Below are 24,896 nucleotides of genomic sequence, written 5' to 3' on the forward strand. Positions count from 1 at the left end.
TCTGATGTCATCAATCCCAGGCCCTGTAAAAAACATGGTTGCTATGGTAAACAGTTGGTTGCTAGGGTAACAGTTGGTTGCTAGGGTAAGAAAACATGGTTGCTATGGTAAACAATTGGTTGCTAGGGTAAACAGTTGGTTGCTAGGGTAAAAAAGTGTACGTTAGCAACCACCTTAGCAACCATGGTTTTACCCTAGCAACCAACTGTTTACCCTAGCAACCAACTGTTTACCATAGCAACCATGTTTTTTTACCCTAGCAACCAACTGTTTACCATAGCAACCAGATACGCAGAGCAGGGATCTCCATATATGGGCATAAACAGGTGACATCACACTGATGTCAGATACTCAGAGCAGGGATTTCTCCATAATATATGGGCATAAAAGGGATTCTGTTAGGGATCTCCATATATGGGCATAAAAGGGATTCTGTTAGGGATCTCCATATATGGGCATACAAGGGATTCTGTTAGGGATCTCCATATATGGGCATAAAAGGGATTCTGTTAGGGATCTCCATATATGGGCATAAAAGGGATTCTGTTAGGGATCTCCATATATGGGCATAAAGGGATTCTGTTAGGGATCTCCATATATGGGCATAAAAGGGATTCTGTTAGGGATCTCCATATATGGGCATAAAAGGGATTCTGTTAGCTGTTAGTGATCTCCATATATGGGCATAAAAGGGATGCTGTTAGGGATCTCCATATATGGGCATAAAAGGGATTCTGTTAGGGATCTCCATATATGGGCATGAAAGGGATTCTGTTAGGGATCTCCATATATGGGCATAAAAGGGATTGTATCCCAGATGATGCCCTGTTAGGAGATCCACACTAACAGAATCCATATATGGTCCTACCGACAGCTGCTATAAGCCAACCCTGGCGATAAGGTCTGAGTCGAAGAAATGCTTCTTTCCTGGCAAGAATTGCCCCTTTATACTGTAGGGCTCGTTTGTGTATTGTATGACATCACACCACATCATCGGCTGAGGACTGTGTGATGTCATCATATCTCCATATATGGAGACATAAGTTGCTCATGCCCAAATATGGGCTGGTGAGGTCAGACTTAGTGTGATGCGTAGGTTATCTCCATATATGGAGATTCAACTTCAATGAGTAACCATGGCAAACTGTCAACTGCCCCGTCTGCCCGTATGTCTTGATAATTGGTAAAACAAACTTTTGGCCTATTTGTGGAGATAAGCGACCAACGGTCGCTTATCTCCCGATTAGGGAGTCTTACTGGTATATACAGTACCAGAAGCTCGGCCGCCCGATATATGAACATCAGAACACGTCATAGGCCTACTGATGACATTCAATACGTAAACTGTTGACAGTGCAATAATCCAATGTAAACCTTTGCCATAGTTGTATGGATTTGTCCTTATTTCAACCTTAATAAGGTGCTTTAATAAGTCTTGTAGCAATGCTGTTTTTTTGGTGGTCATTCTGTGATATCTTCCGAGGTCCAAAACAGTGGTGACTCCCCACTAGTTTTAGACACAGATGAAGTGCCTTTTGCCGCTGACCAACTAGTTTCTTACGAGGTCAAGAATAGCAGCGATTCCCTGCTTTTCTGACCATGGAGGAGATGAAAACTTTGTTTCCTTTAAATAGCAGTGATTCCCTGCTAGTTTGAACATAGGAGGAAGACTTTGTTTCTTTTAAATAGCAGAGATTCCCTGCTAGTTTGAACATAGGAGGAAGACCTTGTTTCTTTTAAATAGCAGTGATTCCCTGCTAGTTTGAACACAGATGAGATGACAGCTTTGTTGCTTTTTTGCCTTGGAATAGGAGCAACTCTCAATCTGTTTCTCTGCTGTTGACATGTTTTTTGATGTTTTAATAGAGGTGATTCCCCTCCATTTCCATGAGCCTCTGGACTTACAGCTGATGGGGAGTTGCAATGTCGGGTTCGCAGCTGTTGCACCGAGGAGATTCCCCTAGTTTCAGTGGAATCTTTCTTCATTGATTCTTGTCCTGCTTAAAGGTTGCTCAATGCTCATATTGTGTAGCAGTGGTTGGAACACTGTGACAAGGTTGTTCATATTGTGTAGCAGTAGTTGGAACACTTTGGCTTAGACATGTTGTTCACCTATTGCTCTGGGAAAGAGAGTTTATAACCACAAAGGTAATAAAATATGAATTACTCACCAGAAGTACACTGGGAAAAGAGCACACGACAAGTTCTTAATGTCCAATAATTCCAAAATGATTTATTAAAAAAATGTGAAATAATAAGTCACAAAAATGATTAAAAACAAAATATATTTTATAAGCAGCTTGAAACTGATAAGGTTCGTAAGATGGGATACTTCCCAAGTCCATCAGCTAAATGTCCTTGTGTCACTTATAGGCTTAAACGGTTCACAAAGTTCCAACTTTTCCTAAGTTGAAATGTCCAATATTGTTGAAGGATAATTCCTCCAGAGTCCTCCAGCCAGCCATCACGCCATCACGTCAAGCCTCTTCTGCCCCATGCAACTCCTGTCTCTGTTGGCGCTTTTATACTACCCTTCACAAGGTATCTTTTGATTTATCTATACTTGGCACGTTAACTTGCGAAATAACTGTGTTTTTTTTTGTTTTTTTTTAACGCCAACTTGTGGCTGGCGCCTAATCATCTCAAAATATAGACCTTTTAGTTTCTATCACTTTGACAGCCTAGTTTGTATAGGTTAAATGTTATGTTTATGGTTTCCTGTGGAAATAAGCTTAGTCTTTTCTAGGATCTCCTTTTAGTAGACCTTGTACCAGTGAACTGCACCGTCATGAAACTGTACCTTTTCCTATGCAAACTTCTAATAAAGTCTTCAATCAATCAATCAATCAATCAATCAATGTTTTCTTTCACATTCTTCTCTCCTGATGCCATACCTGAACTTTTACCAGTGTCATTGCAGACTAAAAGAATCAAAAGTTTGTGACATCAAAACAAAACGCTTAAGTCTTCTACACCCCTAAATTATACAATCATTATATAAAACATTAATAAAACATAGATTTCATTTATAATATTCCACATTTATCAAAACATTGGGGAGGCAAAAATCATCCCGACAACACATTCTTGTATTTCAATTGGATTAAATTAAACTAAATCAAATTAATATACAACAAAAACTAGGCCTACTTCATTAGGACATGCAATTATGACTTTATTCATTAGCCATCCTATTCTTCTAATCATCATACATTTTTCCAATTATCCCCACAACGAGGTACTGTAACATCAATATTTTCATCAGGTTTTGTCAGTGTAAACCATCATCAGTAAATCAATGCATTTTTAAGTCGTTTTAGGGTTCATTGTGAGGGAGAGGGGGGGACAAGGGGGATAAGGCGAGGTGATAGCGTTCCAGGGAAAGGGGGGCTGTGGGTATATAAATCTTCGGTCCAACTGAGAAGAGACCCTTTTTAACTGGGCAAAGTCAATGTCAATTTGTGTTTGGCCAGGGTCTGTGGCATTCCATGAATTCATTCATGATGAAGGGGAGAAGTGCATGGGTGGTGCAGATTGTGGTGATTTATACCCTGTCCTCCGTATTTGTATCTTGTAGAGTGCTTCAAATGTTGGTGTTCCATCCGATACGATTTATGGCTCTGTACAGGGCCCGGAGAGGGCCCTGGTCGAGGTCCTGATTGGTCTTGTGCAGTATTCGCCTTAGGTTGAAATCCAGGAAATTAATTATCACAAATGAGGGAAAGTTGTCTGACGGAGGGAGAAGGCCTATAGTGACTTTGGGGAAGGGCCTGTGGGGTGGTTGAGTAGACCTCTCCCCTCCCCTTCCCCTATCGTCGGAAGCACAGAAAGCTTCACCTAAATCCGGATTGTTAACAAAACATGGCATTTATCTCATGTGGCGTACATGATGTCAGAGCCTTTTATGGAGCCTTTTACGGGAAAACCGCGCATCGGGTCGGGTCGAGGCCGGGCCGCCGTGCCACGGCGGGGAACGCGCGTGCCGAATCTGAAGCCGGTGGGACGCACGGTTCTCGAGATACGCGGATTACATACATGCATACATACATACACGCATACACGCAGAGACTTCTCGCATTTATTGTAAGATAAGGCATACATGACAGAAAAAATATATAATAAGCAATATGCAATGTAAGCCATAGAAACATGGAAGATTGAACTTGAGGGAAAGAATACCTCACCGACCCTGACCCACCTCCATCCACTTTCATCCACTTCTATGCACACCCACCCACCTCCACCCACTTTCACCCATCTGCACTCACTTTAACCCACCCTCACCCACCTCTACTCCCTATTACCTATTACACAATTACACAATGTGCTGCCAAACAACATTATGGGCAAATGAACCAGAGCCTAAATTGAGTTATAAAATGTAATAATTCAGGAGCACGAAAGTCAGAATTGATAGAAAGACATTCCCACATTAAGACCTGGGAGACGTTCTTCTCTGCGTGGACCAATTCTGCTCAGAAAGCGGTAATGTTTGAACATTGGTCCTCGCAGACATCTTCTGATGCTGTCAGCCAATCGGGGTCAGGTTTAGCAGGGTGTATGAATCTCAGGTCTCCACCTCTGGGGTCACCTGGGGTTGGGGTCGCGGGTTGTGGGTCGGGCAAATTCTCAGTAGTAGCGGCTAAGTCTACATCCTCTCTCTTCACTCCGTTTACATTCCTTAAACCTATGGCATCCCCATCCTCCCTCAAGACACCAAAGAGGTCCCAGGAACGAGGCAGCAGGTGGCGGGTGAAGACCAGACGTGCCAGCAAAGAGCATGAGACAATGGTGAGAAAGGTTAGCAACATTATCAACGTCCTGAAGGGAAACTTCTGGAGGATCTCCCCTGTTAGCTCATCCTCCTTCCAACCGGGGAACAGCAGGACAGGGGGGAGGTGGATGAACGGCTCCCCACACAGAAGTCTCAGCAAGGTCCCCAGTATGAGGCCGGCAGCTGCGCCGTAACCATTGGCGTGGCTACAATGCAGGACACAGACGAACTGGGGAAATATCATGCAGAGCTGCAGGTCTGAAATCAGCAGCCAGAGAGACGTGACACCATCCCCGGAGAAGGCCAGACCTGTGCCAGCCACGCCTGCCAGCAGAATACTTATGCGGATCACCCATGCACACTCCCTGTCTGATGCCTGGAGAGAGAATGGAAAAATACTCATTAAATAAGTTGTCACTTCAGTGATGGTGAAACATGATATAGCCTATGTATGCATCATCTTTGCTGTCTGACTGTGTCTTATTCAGGCACGTGCACACATAGACATCAAAGGGGGCTTCAGGCCCTGCCCTTTTACCCGTCTTTAAAAAGTGCCCTCTCCATGAATATGTACCGAAAATAGCCGACACACGCACGCACACACACATGCTATGTAATATGCTTTACAATCACAGCCACACTTTCCTCACACACACACGCACACGCACACGCACACACACACACACACACACACACACACACACACACACACACACACACACACACACACACACACACACACATAGGGTATACAGTAGCTTCATGAAATGAACTGCTCAAATGCACCAATCACTTCAACGAGGGTTTGATTTTTATTGGCTCTCTGACTTCTTACTCATACACACCTACAGACAGTACGTACAAGAAGACACATAAACACAAGTGCACACACACACACACATGCAAAGGTTCACAGTAAATGGTTACGTACCTACACAAAGACACACAAAGATACACAAACGTGCACATGAGCTCATTCGCAGAGACACTTAGCACATGATACTGTACACAGTTTCAAACCTGTTTCCGGAGAAGGTTCTTGTAGAAATTATGAGTGAACAAGGAGGCAACGGAAAGCAGGGCCGAGTCCGTTGAAGACATGACAGCGGCACTTATGGCTCCGATACCCAACACTGACACCCAGTATGGGGTGAGGTTTTGCAGGGCCAGCGGCAGCACAATCCCTGCCTCCCCACGCTCAAACGGAGGTGGAAGTCCGTATTGTGTCTGGTTCCAGTCTGAAAAGATCAACTTCCACATGTTTGTGTCTGAAGCCCCTTGTCCACCACGAGTTGGAACCAGAACTTTCCAGAACTTTCCAGAACCTGAACCTATTTTTTGTTATCGTTTCCAGAGCTCACGACCTGTGTTCTGGGAACCTTTTTTAGGTCCTACTCTTGATGTAGTACTAAACTTAAGTTCTGGGAACCTATAGAAGGTGCCTCGCTAGGTCTGTTTATATGGAAACGTACGCAGAACTTGGTCCTGGAACTTCACAGGTTCTTGAAAGGTCTTGGTTCTGGAAAGTTATGGTTCCAGTTCTGGTTCAGCCCTGTGGTGGGAAAGGGGCTTTATACTCAGAGGACCAGCAGAGGGCTGTACACTGACAAAATGTATGTTTTTTTTCATTGATCGGGCAGAGGGCTGTACACTGACAAAATGTATGTTTTTTTCATTGATCGGGCAGAGACAAAATGTATGTTTTTATCATTGATCGTCATGATGACAACAATAAGGAAACAAAGACTCTCATTCTTTAACAGTGTGTGCAATGTGTGCGTTCATAACGTACCTGCAGTGGAAGCCACTGCTCCTATGATGATTGAGGGAATTCCCAAGATGAGACAGGGTAGCGCTGAAGCAAAGCAGGTGATCTGAGCCTGAGCATTTGATGCAGCCGAAAGGATCCTCTGGTAGAAGGCCTGGTAGCACAGTCCTCCCAGGACCTTCAGCATGCACGCATGCACGCACGCACACGCACACGCACGCACGCACGCACGCACGCACGCACGCACGCACGCACGCACGCACGCACGCACGCACGCACGCACGCACGCACACACACACACACACACACACACACACACACACACACACACACACACACACACACACACACACACAGAGAGAGAGAGATAGAGAGGGACACACACACACACACACACACACACACACACACACACACACACACACACACACACACACACACACACACACACACACACACACACACTGTGTGACATGCTTTACTATCACTAGACCTGTGCCCGTCGGGCACCGGCCTACTCGGGAATGATGCATGTTGGGAACGATTCAAATAGGGAATGCATGCCCCCATCCTGTTACTGATCAAGTTAAGGGATTTAACTATAGGCTGAAGTTGCGAGTGTCCCTATACTTCCTGCATCTGTTGTTCTGCTGAACACGCTATAAGTATATCCATTGCACCCGCATCAAACTTAATGCACTGAATTTAGTGAACTACTTAAAGGAGTAGTTCACCCCCAAAATGACTTTTTTTCTATTGATTAGTCACGCCATGGAGACTAGAGTTCAATAATATTTTTAGTCGCATTCCTAAGACAAAAATGTGATAACAATAAATTTACCCTCATTCGTTCCGGATGGGGACCCGTTTCGAAACAGGTCCCCATCCGAAATCAATGGGGGTAAATTTACTCTAATAAAATTTGTGTCTTGTGGAACGTGACAAAAACAATTTTTTTTTATTGAACTCTACTCTCCATGGCGTGACAAATCAATAGAAAAAAAGTCATTTTGGGGGTGAACTACTCCTTTAAGACTAGAAGCTCACGGGGGCCAGCCAACTCAGGAACATGTAAATAGGGAATGAATGCCCCGCCCTTTAATGCAAACCCCATTATACCTGTTCTCATGGGACCCGTTTTGATCATCTGTTTGCCTTTGTCCATTTATGCCCATATGGCCGGGCACTGCACTCCCTGCTGCGGCGGGGAATGCGTGTGCCGAAGTCGGTGTAATGCAAACCCCATTATACCTGTTGTCATAGGACCCGTTTTGACCATCTGTTTGCCTGTGTCCATTTATACCCATATATGGAGATATCTGTATCTGTCTGTCTGCGTCTATTTTATGACCATATATGGCGATCTCTACAGACACAGTGTCGGTCCCGGAATACCCTGATGTCAGACATCAGCTCCACATACGGAGATTAAGAACCTTTTGCGCCGATTCTGGAAAATTGTGTATCGGGTCGGGTCGAGGCCGGGCACTGCACTACCTGCTGCGACGGGTAACGTGCGTGCCGAAGTCTGTGTTGTTCCATGTGGCAAAGGTGATGTCAGAGCCTTTTATGCCAGTACCGGAAAACCCTGATATCAGACATCAGGTCCGCATACTATTTGCACAGGAATTATGTCAGAATCAGTCAGCAGAAGTGATGTCACAATGAGTCAGCGCTTGCACCGGTTCCTCCGGAACAGCCTGATGTCAACAATCAGCTCCGCATACAGAGATTACGAACGTTTCGTGCCGGTTCCAGAAAACCGCGGCGGGGAACGCGCGTTGAAGCCGGTGGGACGAACGGTTCTCGAGATACGTGGATTACATACATACATACATACTAGGGATGCGAATCTCGACCACTGAGGCGATACGATACGCATCACGATACACTACCAGCGATACGATATAATTGCGATACATTGAAATCTTGCCGATACGATACATCACGATTCACCCCTGACCCCGATACGATGCGATATGATTCACGATACTTTGCGATACACCCCTGGTCCTTACGATGCGATACGATTCACGATTCGGTGCGATTCAACACAATGCAAAGGATTTATATTAAAGCCCATGTAAATTTCCCCCCCAAAAAATTACTAAAAATGCATTACATTTAATTTCCAAACAATTTATTGTTTCACTGTAGTACTAGGCTCTGTCTAACAATCCAACTTATTGAAATCTGGGAGAACACTCCTTGCTGGCTGGTAGAATTGTTTGATTAATACTATATCATTATATCATTATTATATATCATTACATCCTCAACAGGTGGTCAGGGACCCCTAGGGTCCTCAGAGTTATGTGAGGCGGCCAAATATTAATAGTTGGTTTTTACAGTAACCAATTGAACCCTAGCAAGTAGCAACCCTATAGGGGAACATTAGCCAATACATTAACACTTATTGAGGGTTTAAGAGATAATAATTCATGGATTATAATGAATAACATAAATCCATCATATTAATAGAAAAGATAATGTGTGAACAAATAAAGACAACATAGTAATGTATTAATGTCACTGATGATATAGTGCTGTCAAACAAGTCTCTGACCAGTTTTAATCTGCAACAGTTTTATATAATAGCCTACAGTAGTCTAAAATAGCCTACAGTGGGGGTCCCTGCTTGATCTCTCTCTTCTCAGTTAAGGATCCTTGACCTGTATTATTATTATATTGTATGAATATAATCTAGGATTTTGCCATTTCTAGCCAAAATGTTTTAAAATGTAGATATTTGAGTCACAGCGCGTCGCGTTGTGAGCTTGTAGGTCTGCTATTTAGGTGCGTGCGCGACACCGTTGAGCTGCCAAGTATAAATCAGGCTCCAGCCTCTCTTTGCAGAGGGAACAGCAGCAGCAGAAGAGTGTGCTGTCTGCAGCTACAGTAACAAGTTGTGAAACAGTGTCAAATACTTTGTTTTAATCGCTAGCTGCACGCCCAGTATCGTTGTTGTAGTTCATACGTGTGTGTAGTTAAAGCGTGGAAGCTTCTGCTTTGTTTAAATCAATTCCGTCGCAGACTCGACAAGAAGAACAAACGGGTGTGGAATGTGGATCATAATATCATGCAGCGTGCTCCAGTCCAGTGACACAACAACGGATCAGCGAACATTGGACAGGGATGTTATAAAGCTAAACGTGGTACTAGTAATCTTGCATGTTTAACCAGTGGGCTCACGAGTGCTGTCTGTCTGTATCTGCATTCGGTCGGGTCGGGTGTTCACTGCGCTCCGCTGAGCAGCTCAGTGCTGCTGTAGTAGTGCTGCTGTAGAAGAGTAGAGTCGCTACAAGTGCTTTTTGGGGGGAGGGCTGATGGGGCATTCAATGCGCCTCGGAAACACAGGATAGAATGAAATACTATTATGCAAAAACCGATCCAACCGTGGAGTGTACCGATCCAGACACTCACGATACGATACATCACGATTCCAGCCGTCAATTGTACCGATCCACCCTGAATGAACCGATTCACTCGTGTCGTGCACGTTTGTATCGCGATTACGATCCGTACCGGTATATCTCCGCATCCCTAATACATACATACGCAGAAACTTTATTGTAAGATGAGAGAGCCCTTTAACACGGTGTGGCATACTGATTGCTGATCCAAATTGACTTCAAATCCTTGAAAGATATGAAAGAGTACTCTTTCCAATTGACCATAAGCTTATTTAAAATAACAGCAGTAATATCAGGCCTACATCAAAGGATCTGAACCAGTGAGCACACATGGATATGTTAACACAGTAGATGCAGTACTAGGGGGGCACGGTGGCGCAGTCGGTAGCGCTGTCGCCTCACGGCCAGTAGGTCCTGGGTTCGATACCCTAGGTGGGGTTGGTAAAAGGGCCTTTCTGTGTGGAGTTAGCACACTCCACAAAGAGTCTCGCTCTCATCGTGTCCCCTAGGGTAGGTACCCTCACGGAAAACATGCAGAAATCCTGGTCTCTATACTGCCTCCCCCTGGCCAGCCATGGGGCCTGATGGAGGGGATAGGAACTGGTTGGAATAATGTGTTCCTTCCATGCGCTAGGTCCAACTGGAAACTCCCCCTGTCAGGTGATAAGAAGCTTGCCTGGCATTGACAGCCTCTATCACACACTTCGTTTTGGGAAGAGAGTCTGGGATTTCAGGAAGAGCTTTCATTTCTACGTCATTGCCCCAAACCACGTGCTCCAAGCCTACAGAAACCACATGCTCCAAGCAAACAACCCTGATTGGCCAACCCTTGAAGCTGGTTGAGGAAATAGAATCTCAATGGATCTGTGCCAGACCGTACTACAACACCACTACCGCCAGGGGGTGGTGATGTGTTCAGTCTGGTTTATTAACCAGGCAAAAAAGAAGCGGCTTGGACTCATGCATTGAAGGAAGCAAGAGGCCAGTCCGTTGCTCTCCCCAGGTTGGCAGAGGGAGTGTAGCGCCCAGGATTTCATTAGACAATTGACATTGGGTGAAAAAGTGGGTTACAAAAATCATGGAAATAATAATAATAAAAAACACAGATACTAAAAAAACAAACCAATGACAAGAATTCATCCATCCATTTTCCAGCATCCTCCATCTTCAGCTCACCCAGCCAGGAAGGGTATTGTAAAGGTGTAAGCGTGACATTAGATGATGATGATGATGATGATGGGTTGAGAAACAGGAAGGGAACACAGAGCCACTGGAGAGAGAAGAAAGAAAGAAAGAAACATTACATGCAAATAAAAAATATAAACGTAAATTTAAAAAGAAAATATACTTACCTACCAATTATGTCAAATAAAATAAAGGTTAAATATAAAATAGCAGCAATGTGACTAAATTATTTTTTACTGTTTCCCCCTTCACAGGGTTAATTGTAACACTCTTGACACTTGACTTATTGCTTTAAAGTAATATTTTATTATTACCCTTATTATAGGCAAATCATATAAAGGGTAGCATAAATTAGGGCAAACATATGCGTCTTATATCAAAATATGACTAGTATATTTCCAATATTCGGTCTGGTGATTCGGTTCCCATGGCTAAGAACCTTGTTGTCTTCCAGGACATCCAACTATCTTTCAAGGCACACATTGCATCAGTCACCCAATCCTGTAGGTTCACACTCTATAACATCCGTAAGATCAGACCTTTCCTCACCCAGGAGTCAGCCCAGCTCCTCATCCAGGCATCAGTCATATCAAAACTTGCAATTTTTTCTTAGATTTGCCAACTATTTCTTTCCATTATATGTATTGATGTAGCCTACTGATGTATTACCTTGCTTATTATAAATGACTCTGGATTAAGAGCGTCTGCTAAATGCTTACATTTTAAATTGTAAATTGCGGTAAGTACTGGGAGCCGCCAATGGTATAGGTGTTGCACTCCACCTCAGCATTCCGTCCCCCAGCGGTCTAGCACATTGGCTGATATAGACAATAAGCCTCTCCAACATACATTAGACCCCCACATGAAGTTGAGTGTTGAGGCTGTTTGCAATAGGTAGTATTCACCATGCTGATGAAGATGATCACGAGCTGGATAACATCCGTGTATGCAACCGAATAAAACCCTCCTAGTAGTGTGTAGATGATAGCAACGGCTGCGGACACGATGATGGAGTAGGACGAAGGAAGATCAAGGATCACACTGACTGTCCCACCTGTAAAAATGCACAATACATCAGTATTTGAACGGTTGAATGTACCATTGTAAAGTCATGTATATATTTGTAACTCGTACAAATGTTCTCACAGTGTTTCATTCTAATGTGGGACACAAGGTTAAAAAAGGTTATAGATTTTGGGCAGTTTGTAGGTGTTGATGATGCTCCCTAAATACAGCCAAGACTAATTCAGAGCTGGAACACCACCCAGTAGTGGTCTGTGCACTTGTGTTTGCGCTCAAATAAAGCATCGCCTAACTTGTTTGCCAAAATAGGGCCCTAGCAGTAGCACCATCAGGATCATTGGAGTTCTCACATGGCCACCTCCACCTATCTTACATGGAAATCACAAATAGCACATGTTTAGAAAAAGGCGTCAAAAGGCATATTTATTTTAAATAAAGTTAAACATGTATTAGATTATAAGGCAATGAGAACATTATATTGTGCTCTTATTTCACCATATCTCAGTTATTGTGCAGAAGTATGGGGTAATACCTATGTAACAACAATAAAACCATTATACATATTGCAGAAGAGGGCAGTAAGAATTATGCATAAAGCACATTAAACAGTGTGTTCAAAATCGAGAGTTTTAAAACTGGAAGAAATTGTAAAATTATTAATAATGTTTAGGGCAAAAAAGTCAGTTCTGAAAGTGGTGAAAGTAGAAGGAAATATGATTTTAAACATAAAATTACACGGACCACTCAAAGACAGATGTGTCCTTCAGTTATAGGAATACGAATGTGGAATTCTCTCCACAATGAATTAAAAAGTTGCTCAAATATTTATCAATTTAAAAGATGCTATAAAAATAAAATAATTAAATACTATGAAGAATCCGAATAGGATAGTATATGACCTTGGAGTTTTCTTGTTATTCTGTTTTGCTTATTTATTTAATGGTGCGTCACTTGATGCTTGTTTTTGTTTTGCTTTTTCGTCATTTTGTTGTTGTATTTTGTTTGGTTCAGTTTGGTTTTGTTTACACTTCTCAAGGCAAGAACAGGCTGTATATGCTGATCATTAGTATATACTAGAAGCTGCGGGCGGCCCAGCGTCTAGTCGGCGACCTGGCCAACTCGGAACAATGTAAATAGGGAATGAATGCCCCGCCCTTTAATGCAAACCCCATTATACCTGTTTTCATAGGACCCGTTTTGACCATCTGTCTGCCTGTGTCCATTTATGCCCATATATGGAGATATCTGTATCTGTCTGTCTGTCTGTCTGTCTGTCGGCGTCCATTTTATGTCCATATATGGAGATCACTGCAGTTATAGTTCTGGGTCCATTTTATGCCCATATATGGAGATATCTGTCTATCTGCGTCCATTTTATGCCCATATATGGAGTATCTGTCTGTGCCTCCAACTGTGTTGCAGACACAGTGCCGGTTCCCCCTTTAATGCAAACCTCATTATACCTGTTGTCATAGGACCCGTTTTGAACATCTGTTTGCCTGTGTCCATTTATGCCCATATATGGAGATATCTGTATCTGTCTGTCTGCGTCCATTTTATGCCCATATATGGACATCTTTGACCATCTGTTTGCCTCTGTCCATTTATGTCCATATATGGAGATATCTGTATCTGTCTGTCTGCAATCCATTTTATGCCCATATATGGGGGCAATATATGGAGAACGCGCGTGCCCGTGGGACGAACGGTTCTCGAGATACGCGGATTACATACATACATACACAATCACAGAGATTTTTTGTTGACTCATGTGGCGTACGTGATGTCAGAGCCTTTTATGAAGTGATGTCACAATGAGTCAGAGCTTTCGCCGATTTCCTCCGGAACAGCCTGATGTCAACAATCAACCCCGCATAAGGAGATTCCGAACGTTTCGCGCCGGTTCGGGAAAACCGCGCGTCGGGTCGGGTCGAGACCCGGCACTGCACTCCGTGCCGCGGCGGGGAACGCGCGTGCCGAATCTGAAGCCGGTGGGACGAACGGTTCTCGAGATACGCGGGTTACATACACGCAGACAGACACGCAGAGATTTGTCGCATTTATAGATAGAGATATATATATATATATATATATATATATATATTTTAATAGGGGGCAGGTATTTATAAGAATTTATTCTTCTGCTTGCTCCTTTTCGTTCATGGGTGTACTGTAACATTTTGAAATTCTGAGTATAAGTATAATATAACGGACTGTAATGTACACTACATGTGCGAAACAAAAATAAATGAAATGAAATGAAATGAACATAGACATCAAAGGGGGCTTGAGCCCCTGCCCTTTTATCCGTCTGTAAAAAGTGCCCTCTCCAGACCATGAATGCAGTTTTCACTACGGTGAAAGAAATGAAACCGCCCCCTTTCCATGCCATACCTGAAGGCAGCATTCAAGACATGCCCCCACCCACTAAAATCAAAATACTAAATCTTTTCTTTTCTCTAATTACAATCTAAAATATGAACCTGTGTTGTAAAAAAAACGAAGTTGTCCTTTAAAAGAAAGCACTATATTGTTAAGTCAAATATATAACATGCAGCGATTTGTGTTCATACCCTGCATGGAATGCTATGTTTTCTTTTCTTTTTTTCTTTACCAGAAATACATAATAAACTCCTAATTGTCTCCACCAGCCGAAGGCATGGGGGAGAGTATGTTTTCCCCTCCGTCCGTCCGTGTGTCCGTCCGTGCGTCTGTCCGTGCGTCCTCGCAGTTTGTGACCACCTAATCTCAGTCGCCGTTGGCCCGGTCGCTGCCAAAGTGAGCACACACATTCCCTGGATGCCAATCTAGAACCTCTGCCCCACATTTTTCAAATGGGCCTTTTCTAGCGCCACCTAGTGGCTGATGTTTGCAAAACACATTTCTGTGCACTACTCTTACAGATTTTGTCCAAAAATCCTACAAATCGGTAGGCAGTATCTCGACAGTCATGTGATCGACACGGATCTGTCCAATTTTGCATATTCCATCCTGATTGGCTAAGATTGGTTTCCAAATTTTGTAGGATTGAGCGTTTTGAACAAAATGCCTCAAATCACAAATGCAAAGTGCAAACATGATGCAATATCATGAATTCGCGCACACACGTTCCCACTAGGCCGAGGAAGAAATGCCACTTAATTTTTTTAAATCAGCCTCATGGTGGCGCTATAACAGGCCGATTTGTGGTTTTACCTATAACTCCACCGATCAGTTTCAAACTTTGTAAGCGCACTCCCTAGAGGCTAAGGATAAACCTTTGCCCTGCATTTTTCACATCAGCCTTTTATAGCGCCACCTTTGGGCCGACTTATGTAAAACACATTTTTGGATATTACTCCTTGAGATTTTATCCAAAAATCACGCAAATCGGTACACAGTCATGTGATCAAGTCCGATCTGTCTGATATTTCATATTCCATCCTGATTGGCTAATATTAGCTTCCAAAGTTTGCAGGATTGTTCAGTTTTTGAACAAAATGCCTCAAATCATCAACCCAGCTTGCGATTACCGTGAAATTTGCCACACATATTCCCACTAGGTCAAGGAACAAATGCTTCCTTTTTCACATTGGGCTGTTATAACGCCACCAGCAAGTAGACTTTAGCAAAACACATTTTTGGAACACAATGCTTCAAATGATGCATGCAGCGTCCGATTGCCATGAAAGATCTAAGGTGAAGAACATATGCCACCCTTTTTACATTGGCCTATTATACAGTAGCACCACCAGGACGCACGGCCTGGTGGAGACCTGTGCTTGGAAGAGCACTGCTTCTAGTTGTCTATGCTACAACTTGAGCACATAGAAACATAAGCCATTGTTTTGAAAGCCAATCTACAAGCTCACAACACATTTTCAGAAATGTTTCTCATTACTTATTTGTTTATTTACTTGGCCTACAATGACATGTCCAAAATGGGGGGTTAAAGAGGTTACAGTACATATTCTGAAGAAAAACTTCAGACTTCCAGGAAGTTAAGAGGGGCATTAAATGTGACATGGTGAACGTCTATTCTGAATTTGGGATTTCAATATTTGGGTCTTATCAGTACAGTTAGTATTTCCATTGCATGTTACATGAGCCAAAGGGCCATTTAGGTGCAGAGGTGAGTGCGTGTCATATGGTTATTGTAGAGATTACACGCTTGTCAGAGGTTAGTTGAGGTTTCTACTGCATAGTACTGTGTTCTATTCGTCTGTCATTCAATGTTATATGAGATACTTTAATGGTTTCCTGTGGAAATAAGCTTAGTCTTTTCATGGATCTCCTTTTAGTAGACCTTGTACCAGTGAACTGTGCCGTCATGAAACTGTACCTTTTCCTATGCAAACTTCTAATAAAGTCTTCAATCAATCAATCAGGAGGAGATCAAGTTCTACCAGTTCTACCTTATCAATCTAAAACTATTTTTTGGTATGGTTACAGTAGCTTCGACAGTAGCTTTCTTTCCACTGTGGTGATATCTTGATGAGAAATATTCTATCATTATTAGGAAAGGGTGTGAGACTTCAATATATTGTCCTAGGCAAAGTCAATGCTTAAGATGCAATATAGAGAATAGTGCTTTCGCCATCTTGTTTTAAAAGAAAGAATGTTGCAATTTTAGATTGGGTTGGTTCCCCTAGTTCATAAAATCATACAGGTCATCTTGTAGTTTATGTCCTGTGGGTTTTATGTTAGACTGTGCATGGCACGATGGTCAAATTTCGTGAGTCAGAAGTGTTATTTTTTATTTCTGACCACATACCAATGGCTTTCAGATTTATACATTGTTAATAGCAACCCTATTCTCACCAACAATCCATACAATAGTTAGATGTCATAGTTATTGTCCACGACATTGCAAGCGACGCGAAGGCCAGCGGTCCTTGGTCAGCCTACTGTTCTAGGGTCATTAGTCTCCCATTGTTGGGGTAATTCTATTCCCCTTCATGTTCAGTCCTGCTGGGAACATTGTGTCTAATTTGTTTATCCATTGTCTCTCATGGAATCTCCTTTGGCCTATCGTCCAATGGGGGTTATGTTCTAACCCGGTCACAGAAAGGGCTTCTATTCCGTGTGTCCTAAAGTGTTGTACAATCACTAATGTGTTTTGTTTGTCATTATTAATATTGTACTTGTGTTAGTTAATTCTATCTGCGATCGTGTTACCCGTCTCTCCTACATATTGTAGATTGCATTTGCTGCATGTGATCAAGTAGACAGAGTTGCTTGTGTTCTGTTGTTAGACCTTGCATAGTTGTGATGCAAGAGATGTGGAACAATGGAAATAGAAAAGTCATGTACTGTACATGACCAGTGATTGGATGATTAGGTAACGATAAAGGGCCTGGGAGGATTTAAAGGAATGCAGTGACACTGTCTCCTAACTTTAATCAGAGGTGAGCAGATTTATAAGGTGGAGGTGATTGTGGACTCTAGGCTAGGGATGGAGCCCGAAAACCGGGTCCATTACAAACCCGGTTCTGAATTTATCGAGACTATAGCGGCCGGGCCGGGAGGTACATTGCGTCATTGATAGTTATGTGCTTTGGAAGTGCATGCGTGCCGCGGAACAACGGTGGAACGCTTGAAACACTAAAAAGTTTGGTTACCTTTTTGAAAAGACAAGGGGAGAGCTAAATGCAATGGGCTATATGCAGCACGGTTGTTACATCATGCTCGGGAGGGAACACTTCGACAATGCAGACGGAGCCAGGCGTCCATAGTGCATCACATAAGACCCAAGTGCAATCAATAACATAATAGCATTTAGGCCTACTTAAAAAAAAAAAAAAAAAAAAAGTACATGGAAATGTTAGCCTATAGTTTATATTATACACCTACACAATTTATAGTATAGTTTTACAGTAGGCTATTATTATTAATTCATGAATAGTACTGTAAAACTATATATATATATATATATATATATATATTGTGGTGACTGAACCCAAACCAGACACAAGAGAGCAAGTCTGTGTTGCTAACTCCAGGCATTTATTAACAATTTTCAGATCTCAACAGCAGGTAAATGCAACGTAGCATAAATGTGCAACATAAATATGAATGAATCAAATTAGGACTAAACAGTTCAACATAGGTTCTTCCCCGGGCGGGGGCTGCCGTCTCTTCTCTTCTTGGGGGCCAGGGGTAGGTAAGAGTCAGTTAGGGTTTTCTTCCCACAGGTAATAGGTGAGTATTGTTCAGGTAAGGTATTTCTCTCCACAGGTAATAGGCGAGTATTCCTCTCTACAGGTGACAGGTAAAGTATCTCTTTCCCACAGGTAATAAGGCGAGTATTTCTCTCTACAGGTGACAGGTAAAGTGTCTCTTTCCCACAGGTAATAGGTGAGTATTTCTCTCCACAGGTGACAGGTAAAGTATTTCTTTCCCACAGGTAATAGGTGAGTATTTCTCTCTACAGGTGACAGGTAAGGTACGGTGCCGCGAGCTCTCAAATAAATCCAACCGATTCACTATTTTCTAAACAAACTAAACACGGGGAATAAGGGACCTAGGGCCAGAGAATGGTTGGATACAAGGTAAGTTTTAAAGGGAGGTGAGTACTACTCAACATAATGGGATTCTGGGTGGCTTCCTGGGGGTCCGGTTGGTAAGGCTGCTTCCTCCTTTTCCAGGTCCATTCTCCACAGGTCGCCTGAGTACTCTCTGTCCAGAGATTCGGTACGCACTCCTCAGTGGTAGGTACACACTCCTCAGTGTAAGTCAGCTCCCGGTCCAGCCAAAGTGACGAGTAGAAGGGATATCACTATAATGCGCTTTAGACAGAAATATGCGGTTGAGGGAGAAATATGGTGGTTCCTTACCGCCTGTTTGCCCATGTGTTCGCCCTTCGGAGTCCCAGCACAGACTGGGCGAGAGAGCGAGGCTTCTATTTATGCCCCCTGTGTTTGGAGAATCCCACAGGTGCGTATGCTTCTACCTGATGAAGCATGTGAGCCGGCAGGTAACGCCCTTCAATGACTTGGCCCACACTGTGCGCTGCTCTGCTGGGCCTCGCTCTCCCATCCAGGGTGCGCTTCTCCGACGTGTAGGGCCTACCTGGTGTCTAAACGAACCACCACAATATATGTATATATGTCACGGTTTGATAGAGAAACAGTACGGTCGAGAAACGGAGCACTCGTCGTGCGGCACGGGGCGGAACAAGCGGTCGCCACAACAACGTCCTCCAGGCGGAGCCGCTCGATTGTCCACGACATTGCAAGCGGCGCGAAGGCCAGCAGACCTTGGTCCTGCTCTTCGCCCCCGAGCGCCGCAGGCGTGAGTGGCCGCGAAGAGCGGGCCAGGGCCGGCCGCGCGAGTTACGAAGCCGTGGTGAATGCAATCGTTATATTTATGCCCAGGCCGTAAGGCCTGGGCAAGCCCACGATAAACGCCCTGTCCAAGTGACTACAATGGAGCGCTCCCTAGCTCATAGTAAGCTAATGGCTAAACACTGCCGAGCTAGGCTAGTAAATAAAGAAAGAGAGTCGCAAACGAGTGACGTCAGCGCCTTCACTAGTGAATGGCTGTCGTCGCCATCTGGTGGTGATTGGTGTGTGGTGAACGACAAAACAAGCGCTCTTACAATGAACGTACTGAGTTACCCAAACGTACTGTAAATATATATATATATATATTTAAAGCTTCAGAATTGATAGTGTCTGATCATGTCTTTCCACAAAATAACAGAAAAAGCTCAATAGTGGGCTCGATAAAAGCCCGGCTCGATAAGCATGATCGATAAGGTGCTCATTATCAATAAAAATTAACGAGCTCCATCCCTACTCTCCTGTTGCTACAGTATATTGTTATTTTTGGACACTTTCAAACACTTTCTCTCAAGGGTTAAAATCTTTTTCATCAAGCTTTACTTGTCCAGTTCTGCCCTCCTTTGCTTTTGTAGCAAATAGATCCTTCTGAAGAGATCTGTTTTTTGATCTTTTCCTGCACAATTGGTGCGGTCCTATTGATTTAAGTTGATTCATTGTCTGACCACACCATATGAATCCATTGTCCAAAAAAGGATTAAACATGTTTTGCTATTTTCAGGGAATTAAGGTAGTTATTATCAAACATTACTTCTAGCTGTCTTCTCATCTGATGCAATCATGTACAGTACCATGTACATTACCACAGATCTCCTGCAACTTACGGTAACACTTTATAATAACTATTAGTCATTAATAAACTATTTATTAACAAGTTATTAAGTGTGCCTGCCATGCAATGGCAAAACACTTATTGTAATCCGCCATACTACATACTGACTTGTTAAGCATTTGTTAATAGTTAAGGATTAATATATTTGATCCCAACACAATTAGGTACTCACCAAAGAACATTTTATAGACTATTATTGTCATTGAAAATACATAAACAAAACTAAAATAGATAGATAGATAGATGGGAATACACAGTTAAGTGGGATACTTGGTCATTATCTTGTGTATAAACTAAAACTGATTGAACTGATGATGATTTGATTTGAGCCACCTGCGAGTGGGCGTGTGTATTGCTCTGATTTGTGTGTGTGTTTAATAAAATGCCTCACAGCAAAGTGAGGGCAGTCTTAGTGAAGGATGTGTAACAGAGAAGTCGTGTCTCCTGTCTCCATGTTTGTTGTTTTAATTCCCCCCTAAGTTTTATAGTTGTCTTTCCGGTCAATCCGGTGCTATTTGTGTTTTAGTCTTTACCACTGTGTTTTTAGCTCTGCTAATAGGCTCAATATTTGTTGATAAACACAAAAGATGATTAAGGTTGGTAGTGGCTCCAGACGGGACTCGTTGTATGATCGACCGGTTATACAGCTTCGAGGTGAAACGGACCATCCAACGCCTGGTGGGAGCCATGAAGGGCAAACTAAAATACCAAGACCAAGTAATAAGAATCTTCCCAGACGTCACCGCGGAGCAGAGGAAACTACAGGCCAAGTTCAAGGACGTAAGGGCGCTCTTGTCAGCAGCGAACTTGAGAAACGGCATCGCTTTTCCTGCCGTCAAACTACTGGTAACTTTTGAAGATAAAAAACACACCTTTACCACGGCAACGGAGGCAATGGAGTTCTACGAGCAACAGGTGAAACCATCGCTGGAATCCACGAACAATGATGCTGTGGCAATAAAGAAGACTGAGGTAATCACCCATAACATCCACATGGACCATCAGCCGATTACAACATCAGATGGCAACGCTCTGCGAGAGGTCAATGACTTCAAATACTTGGGTTCCTTTAAGGCACTAGCGTGGAGGGCCCTGAACGGCATATCAAGAGTGTGGTGCTCGAATCTCCCCCGACACATAAAGCTGAGCCTATTCCACGCCACTGTGGAGTCTGTCCTCCTGTATGGCTGCGAAAGCTGGACCCTGACACCCACCCTGCAGAAGTCCCTGGATGGGTGCTACACCAGAATGCTACGAACTGTTCTGAATGTGGACCAGAACATCCACATTACCAACAAGGACCTGAACAGGCAACTGCCGAGGCTCAGCAAGAAGGTAGCAGCTAGGAGGATGAAGCTGGCCGGCCACTGCCACAGACATCGGGAGCTCCCGGCCAGCAGGCTGATCCTGTGGGAACCAACGCGCGGGCATCGATCGCGAGGACGTTCCGCGTTAACGTATGTGGACGTCCTGAAGAAGGATGCGGGAGCTGAAAGCTCTTCGGAGCTGGCCGGATGTATGGAGAACCGGAAAGATTGGAGACTCCGATGGAAGCTCGTCTGAGGACGACCGAGAGAATAATTAAATTAATCCATCTAACTGGGTATGACAGACACACCTAAACGTTAACCTCTTATTTTTATTTCTCTCTCTCTCTCTCTCTCTCTCTCTTTCTTTTCTTTCAATAGACTACTGTTCCCCTTCCAAATTTAGTTTTATTGGGTTGTAGACCTACAAGGCAAACGATACCTGTATTAGAAATCTAATTTGGCAAATATGGGGAATTCATATTAGGTTATTATCACTATTATTTTTTTTAATTTATAATGTCCTTCCCCTTTTAAATTTAGTGAAGTTGTGAAGGTAAATAACTACGGCAGACAAATACCCACTTAGAAGTCTAATTTGGCATATATGGGGAGGGAATTAATATTAGGTTACTTAATTGATTAATGAAGCGGTTGATGAGCAATTTTATTGCTTTGTTTTTCTTTTTATTGTTTTTTGAAACCTAGGGCACATTAATAGTTGCTCCTCAGGTATCGGAAGATCAACAGTCCTTGTGTCTTACACGTAGGGGGAGGGAGGAAAGCCTCAGGTTGTTTATGGGGTTAATAGGGGAAACGGGTCTTTGCGTGGTTTGGTTGTATGTGTGGATGTGTGTGAGTGTGGATGGAGAAATGAAGCCACCTGCAATGCCTATATATATTGTTGTTTATTCTCAGTATGTTTTTTTTTTTTTTTTTAACAAGTCCATAATTCTGTAGGGGGAAAATTATGAAAAACAGTTCGGATATTAAAATTACAAGCTGGAATGTCCGGGGAATGAGAGAATATTAGCTAAATTAAAACAAGTAATAAATAAGGATAAAGTATCTTCAATGAAAAATATATATATATTTTTAAAGGAATCACTTTTGATAGCATCTGATATTAACTTGGAAAAAGGTCAGGTCAAATATTTTCTGCACCTTATAACAGTCATGCAAGAGGTGTAATTATACTTATACACAAATCAATACCATTCAAAACATTAAAAAACTATACAAGATCCAGGTGGGAGATACATAATCATACAGGGCCTTATTCTGACACAAAAAATGTATCTTGTAAATATTTACGCCCCCAATGAAGACAACCCACTTAAATATATAAATATATATATATATTTAACCATATCAGCCTTGGGAGGTCATTATGTGATTAGGGGAGATTTCAATATTGCCCCTGTACCGGAGATTGACAGATCAACCTAAGTCGATAAAACCCATGTACAAACCAGGAAAATATTGTTTAATTATATGAAAGAACTGGGACTAATTGATGTTTGGAGATCCCAAAATCCAGACAAAAAGGAGTACTCTTGCTACTCAAGTACATATAAAACCCATTCACGAATTGATTTCTTTCTTATTTCTCAAGGGCTATGGACTAAGGTGAGAAAATGCTGGTATAATAGTATAGTACAGGAAAGAAGGAGAGGCTCGCACACCGTCATGGGCTCCCAGGTAAACTTAACTGGGAGCCCATGACGGTGTGCGAGCCTCTCCTTTTTTATTGTACGTATTTTTTTCTCAGCACCCGGAGAATATTTTGCAAGATGTGCGTGCTACTTGGTTCTTTCTGACTTATAATAGTATAGTAATCACTAATCAGTGATCATGCTGCTGTATCACTGGAGATCAATCTGGGCCAGCTTGAATATTGTCCAAGATGGAGACTGCAAGTTGACCTTTTACAAGACACAGCTTTTGTTAACTTTGTCGAAAGTCGCATTGATACATATTTTGAATTAAATACAGATGAAACCTCAGCTAGTTGGGAAGCATTTAAAGCTTACATAAGAGGAGAAATTATCAGTTACTCAAGTTCTAAAAACAAACAGCAGAAACAAGATCTAGAAACATTGGAAAAGCAGATCAAAGAGGCTGAGAAAGAAGTGTACAATAACAATGACCCTGGAAAATTACATAATTTATCGATTTTGAGAGCAAATTTTGATAAGCTAACAACTGATAAAGTTGCAAAAAGCTTAATGAAAACTAAACAGTTATATTATGATCAAGGGGAGAAAGCAGGGAAATTATTGGCCTGGAGGATAAAGAAAATGCAATCTGAAAAAGCAATTGATAGTATAAAGTTAAAATCCGGTCACATATCAATGGATCCAACAGAGATTAACAATTCATTTAGAGAATTTTATAAAGCATTATATAAATCAGAATATACAATAAATAAACAAGCACCAACTACATTTCTTGATCGGTTACAATTTCAGACTATATCAGAGGAAGAAAAAAGAGAATTGGATAGCCCATTGACGATAAATGACCTTAGTGAAATTATAGGGGGAATAAATAGTGGTATAGCACCCGGACCTGACGGGATACCAATAGAGTTTTACAAAACCTTTAAAAGACAACTGGTAAAACCACTTTTGGATATGTACGAAGAAATCATTTAATAAAGGAACACTTCCAGACTCCTTGAGATTGGCTACAATAATAGTGATACAAAAAACAAATAAACCCTTTAATTGAATGCTCGTCATACAGACCGCTTAGTCTAATGGGATGTGATATGAAAATTTCATGTAAAGCCCTCTCTACAAGACTAGACAAATACCTACCCCAATTAATTAATGAGGACCAACAAGGCTTTATACAAAAAAGACAAGGATACCATTAGAAGAGTTTTGAAAAAGACACAGCAATGTTATCAGTTGATGCTAGCCAGGCTTTTGATAGAATAGAATGGGAATACCTTTTTGATGTTCTACCTAGGTACGGACTAGGCGAAACCTTCCTCAAATGGATTAAATTGTTATATACAAACACAGCTGCTGAGATACTAACAAATAACAATGTATCAAAATCTTTTTCGATCGACAAGACAAGGTTGTCCTGTGTCTCCATTGCTATTTACGTTAGCCATTGAACCATTAGCTATGGCAGACAGTAAGAGCACATACAGAAATATCAGGAATTAAAATTGGGTCAGTAGATCATCGTTTCTCTTTATATGCTGATGACATTGTATTTTTTGTGGCAAAATTAGAAGGTAGTATTCCTAATCTAAG

The 24,896-nt window shown here is 42.4% G+C and overlaps 1 protein-coding gene across 1 annotated transcript in view; it reads right to left on the reverse strand.

The window, feature by feature from the left end:
- Window positions 1-4,475: 4,475 nt before the first annotated feature.
- The window catches only part of LOC308282353 (high affinity choline transporter 1-like), a gene marked incomplete at both ends in the record, with an annotated part of 43,182 nt that continues 22,761 nt past the window's right edge, over window positions 4,476-24,896 (reverse strand). The window contains 5 exons of the mRNA XM_080722700.1: window positions 4,476-5,150; window positions 5,795-6,012; window positions 6,567-6,720; window positions 11,079-11,225; window positions 12,046-12,194. Of these exons, the coding sequence (XP_080578826.1) occupies window positions 4,476-5,150; window positions 5,795-6,012; window positions 6,567-6,720; window positions 11,079-11,225; window positions 12,046-12,194 (1,343 nt within the window). The remainder of the gene's footprint in view (window positions 5,151-5,794; window positions 6,013-6,566; window positions 6,721-11,078; window positions 11,226-12,045; window positions 12,195-24,896) is intronic.

The sequence above is a fragment of the Nannobrachium achirus genome, assembly GCF_963921795.1.
Source record: "Nannobrachium achirus genome assembly, chromosome: 3".
NCBI classification, from domain to species: Eukaryota; Metazoa; Chordata; class Actinopteri; order Myctophiformes; family Myctophidae; genus Nannobrachium; species Nannobrachium achirus.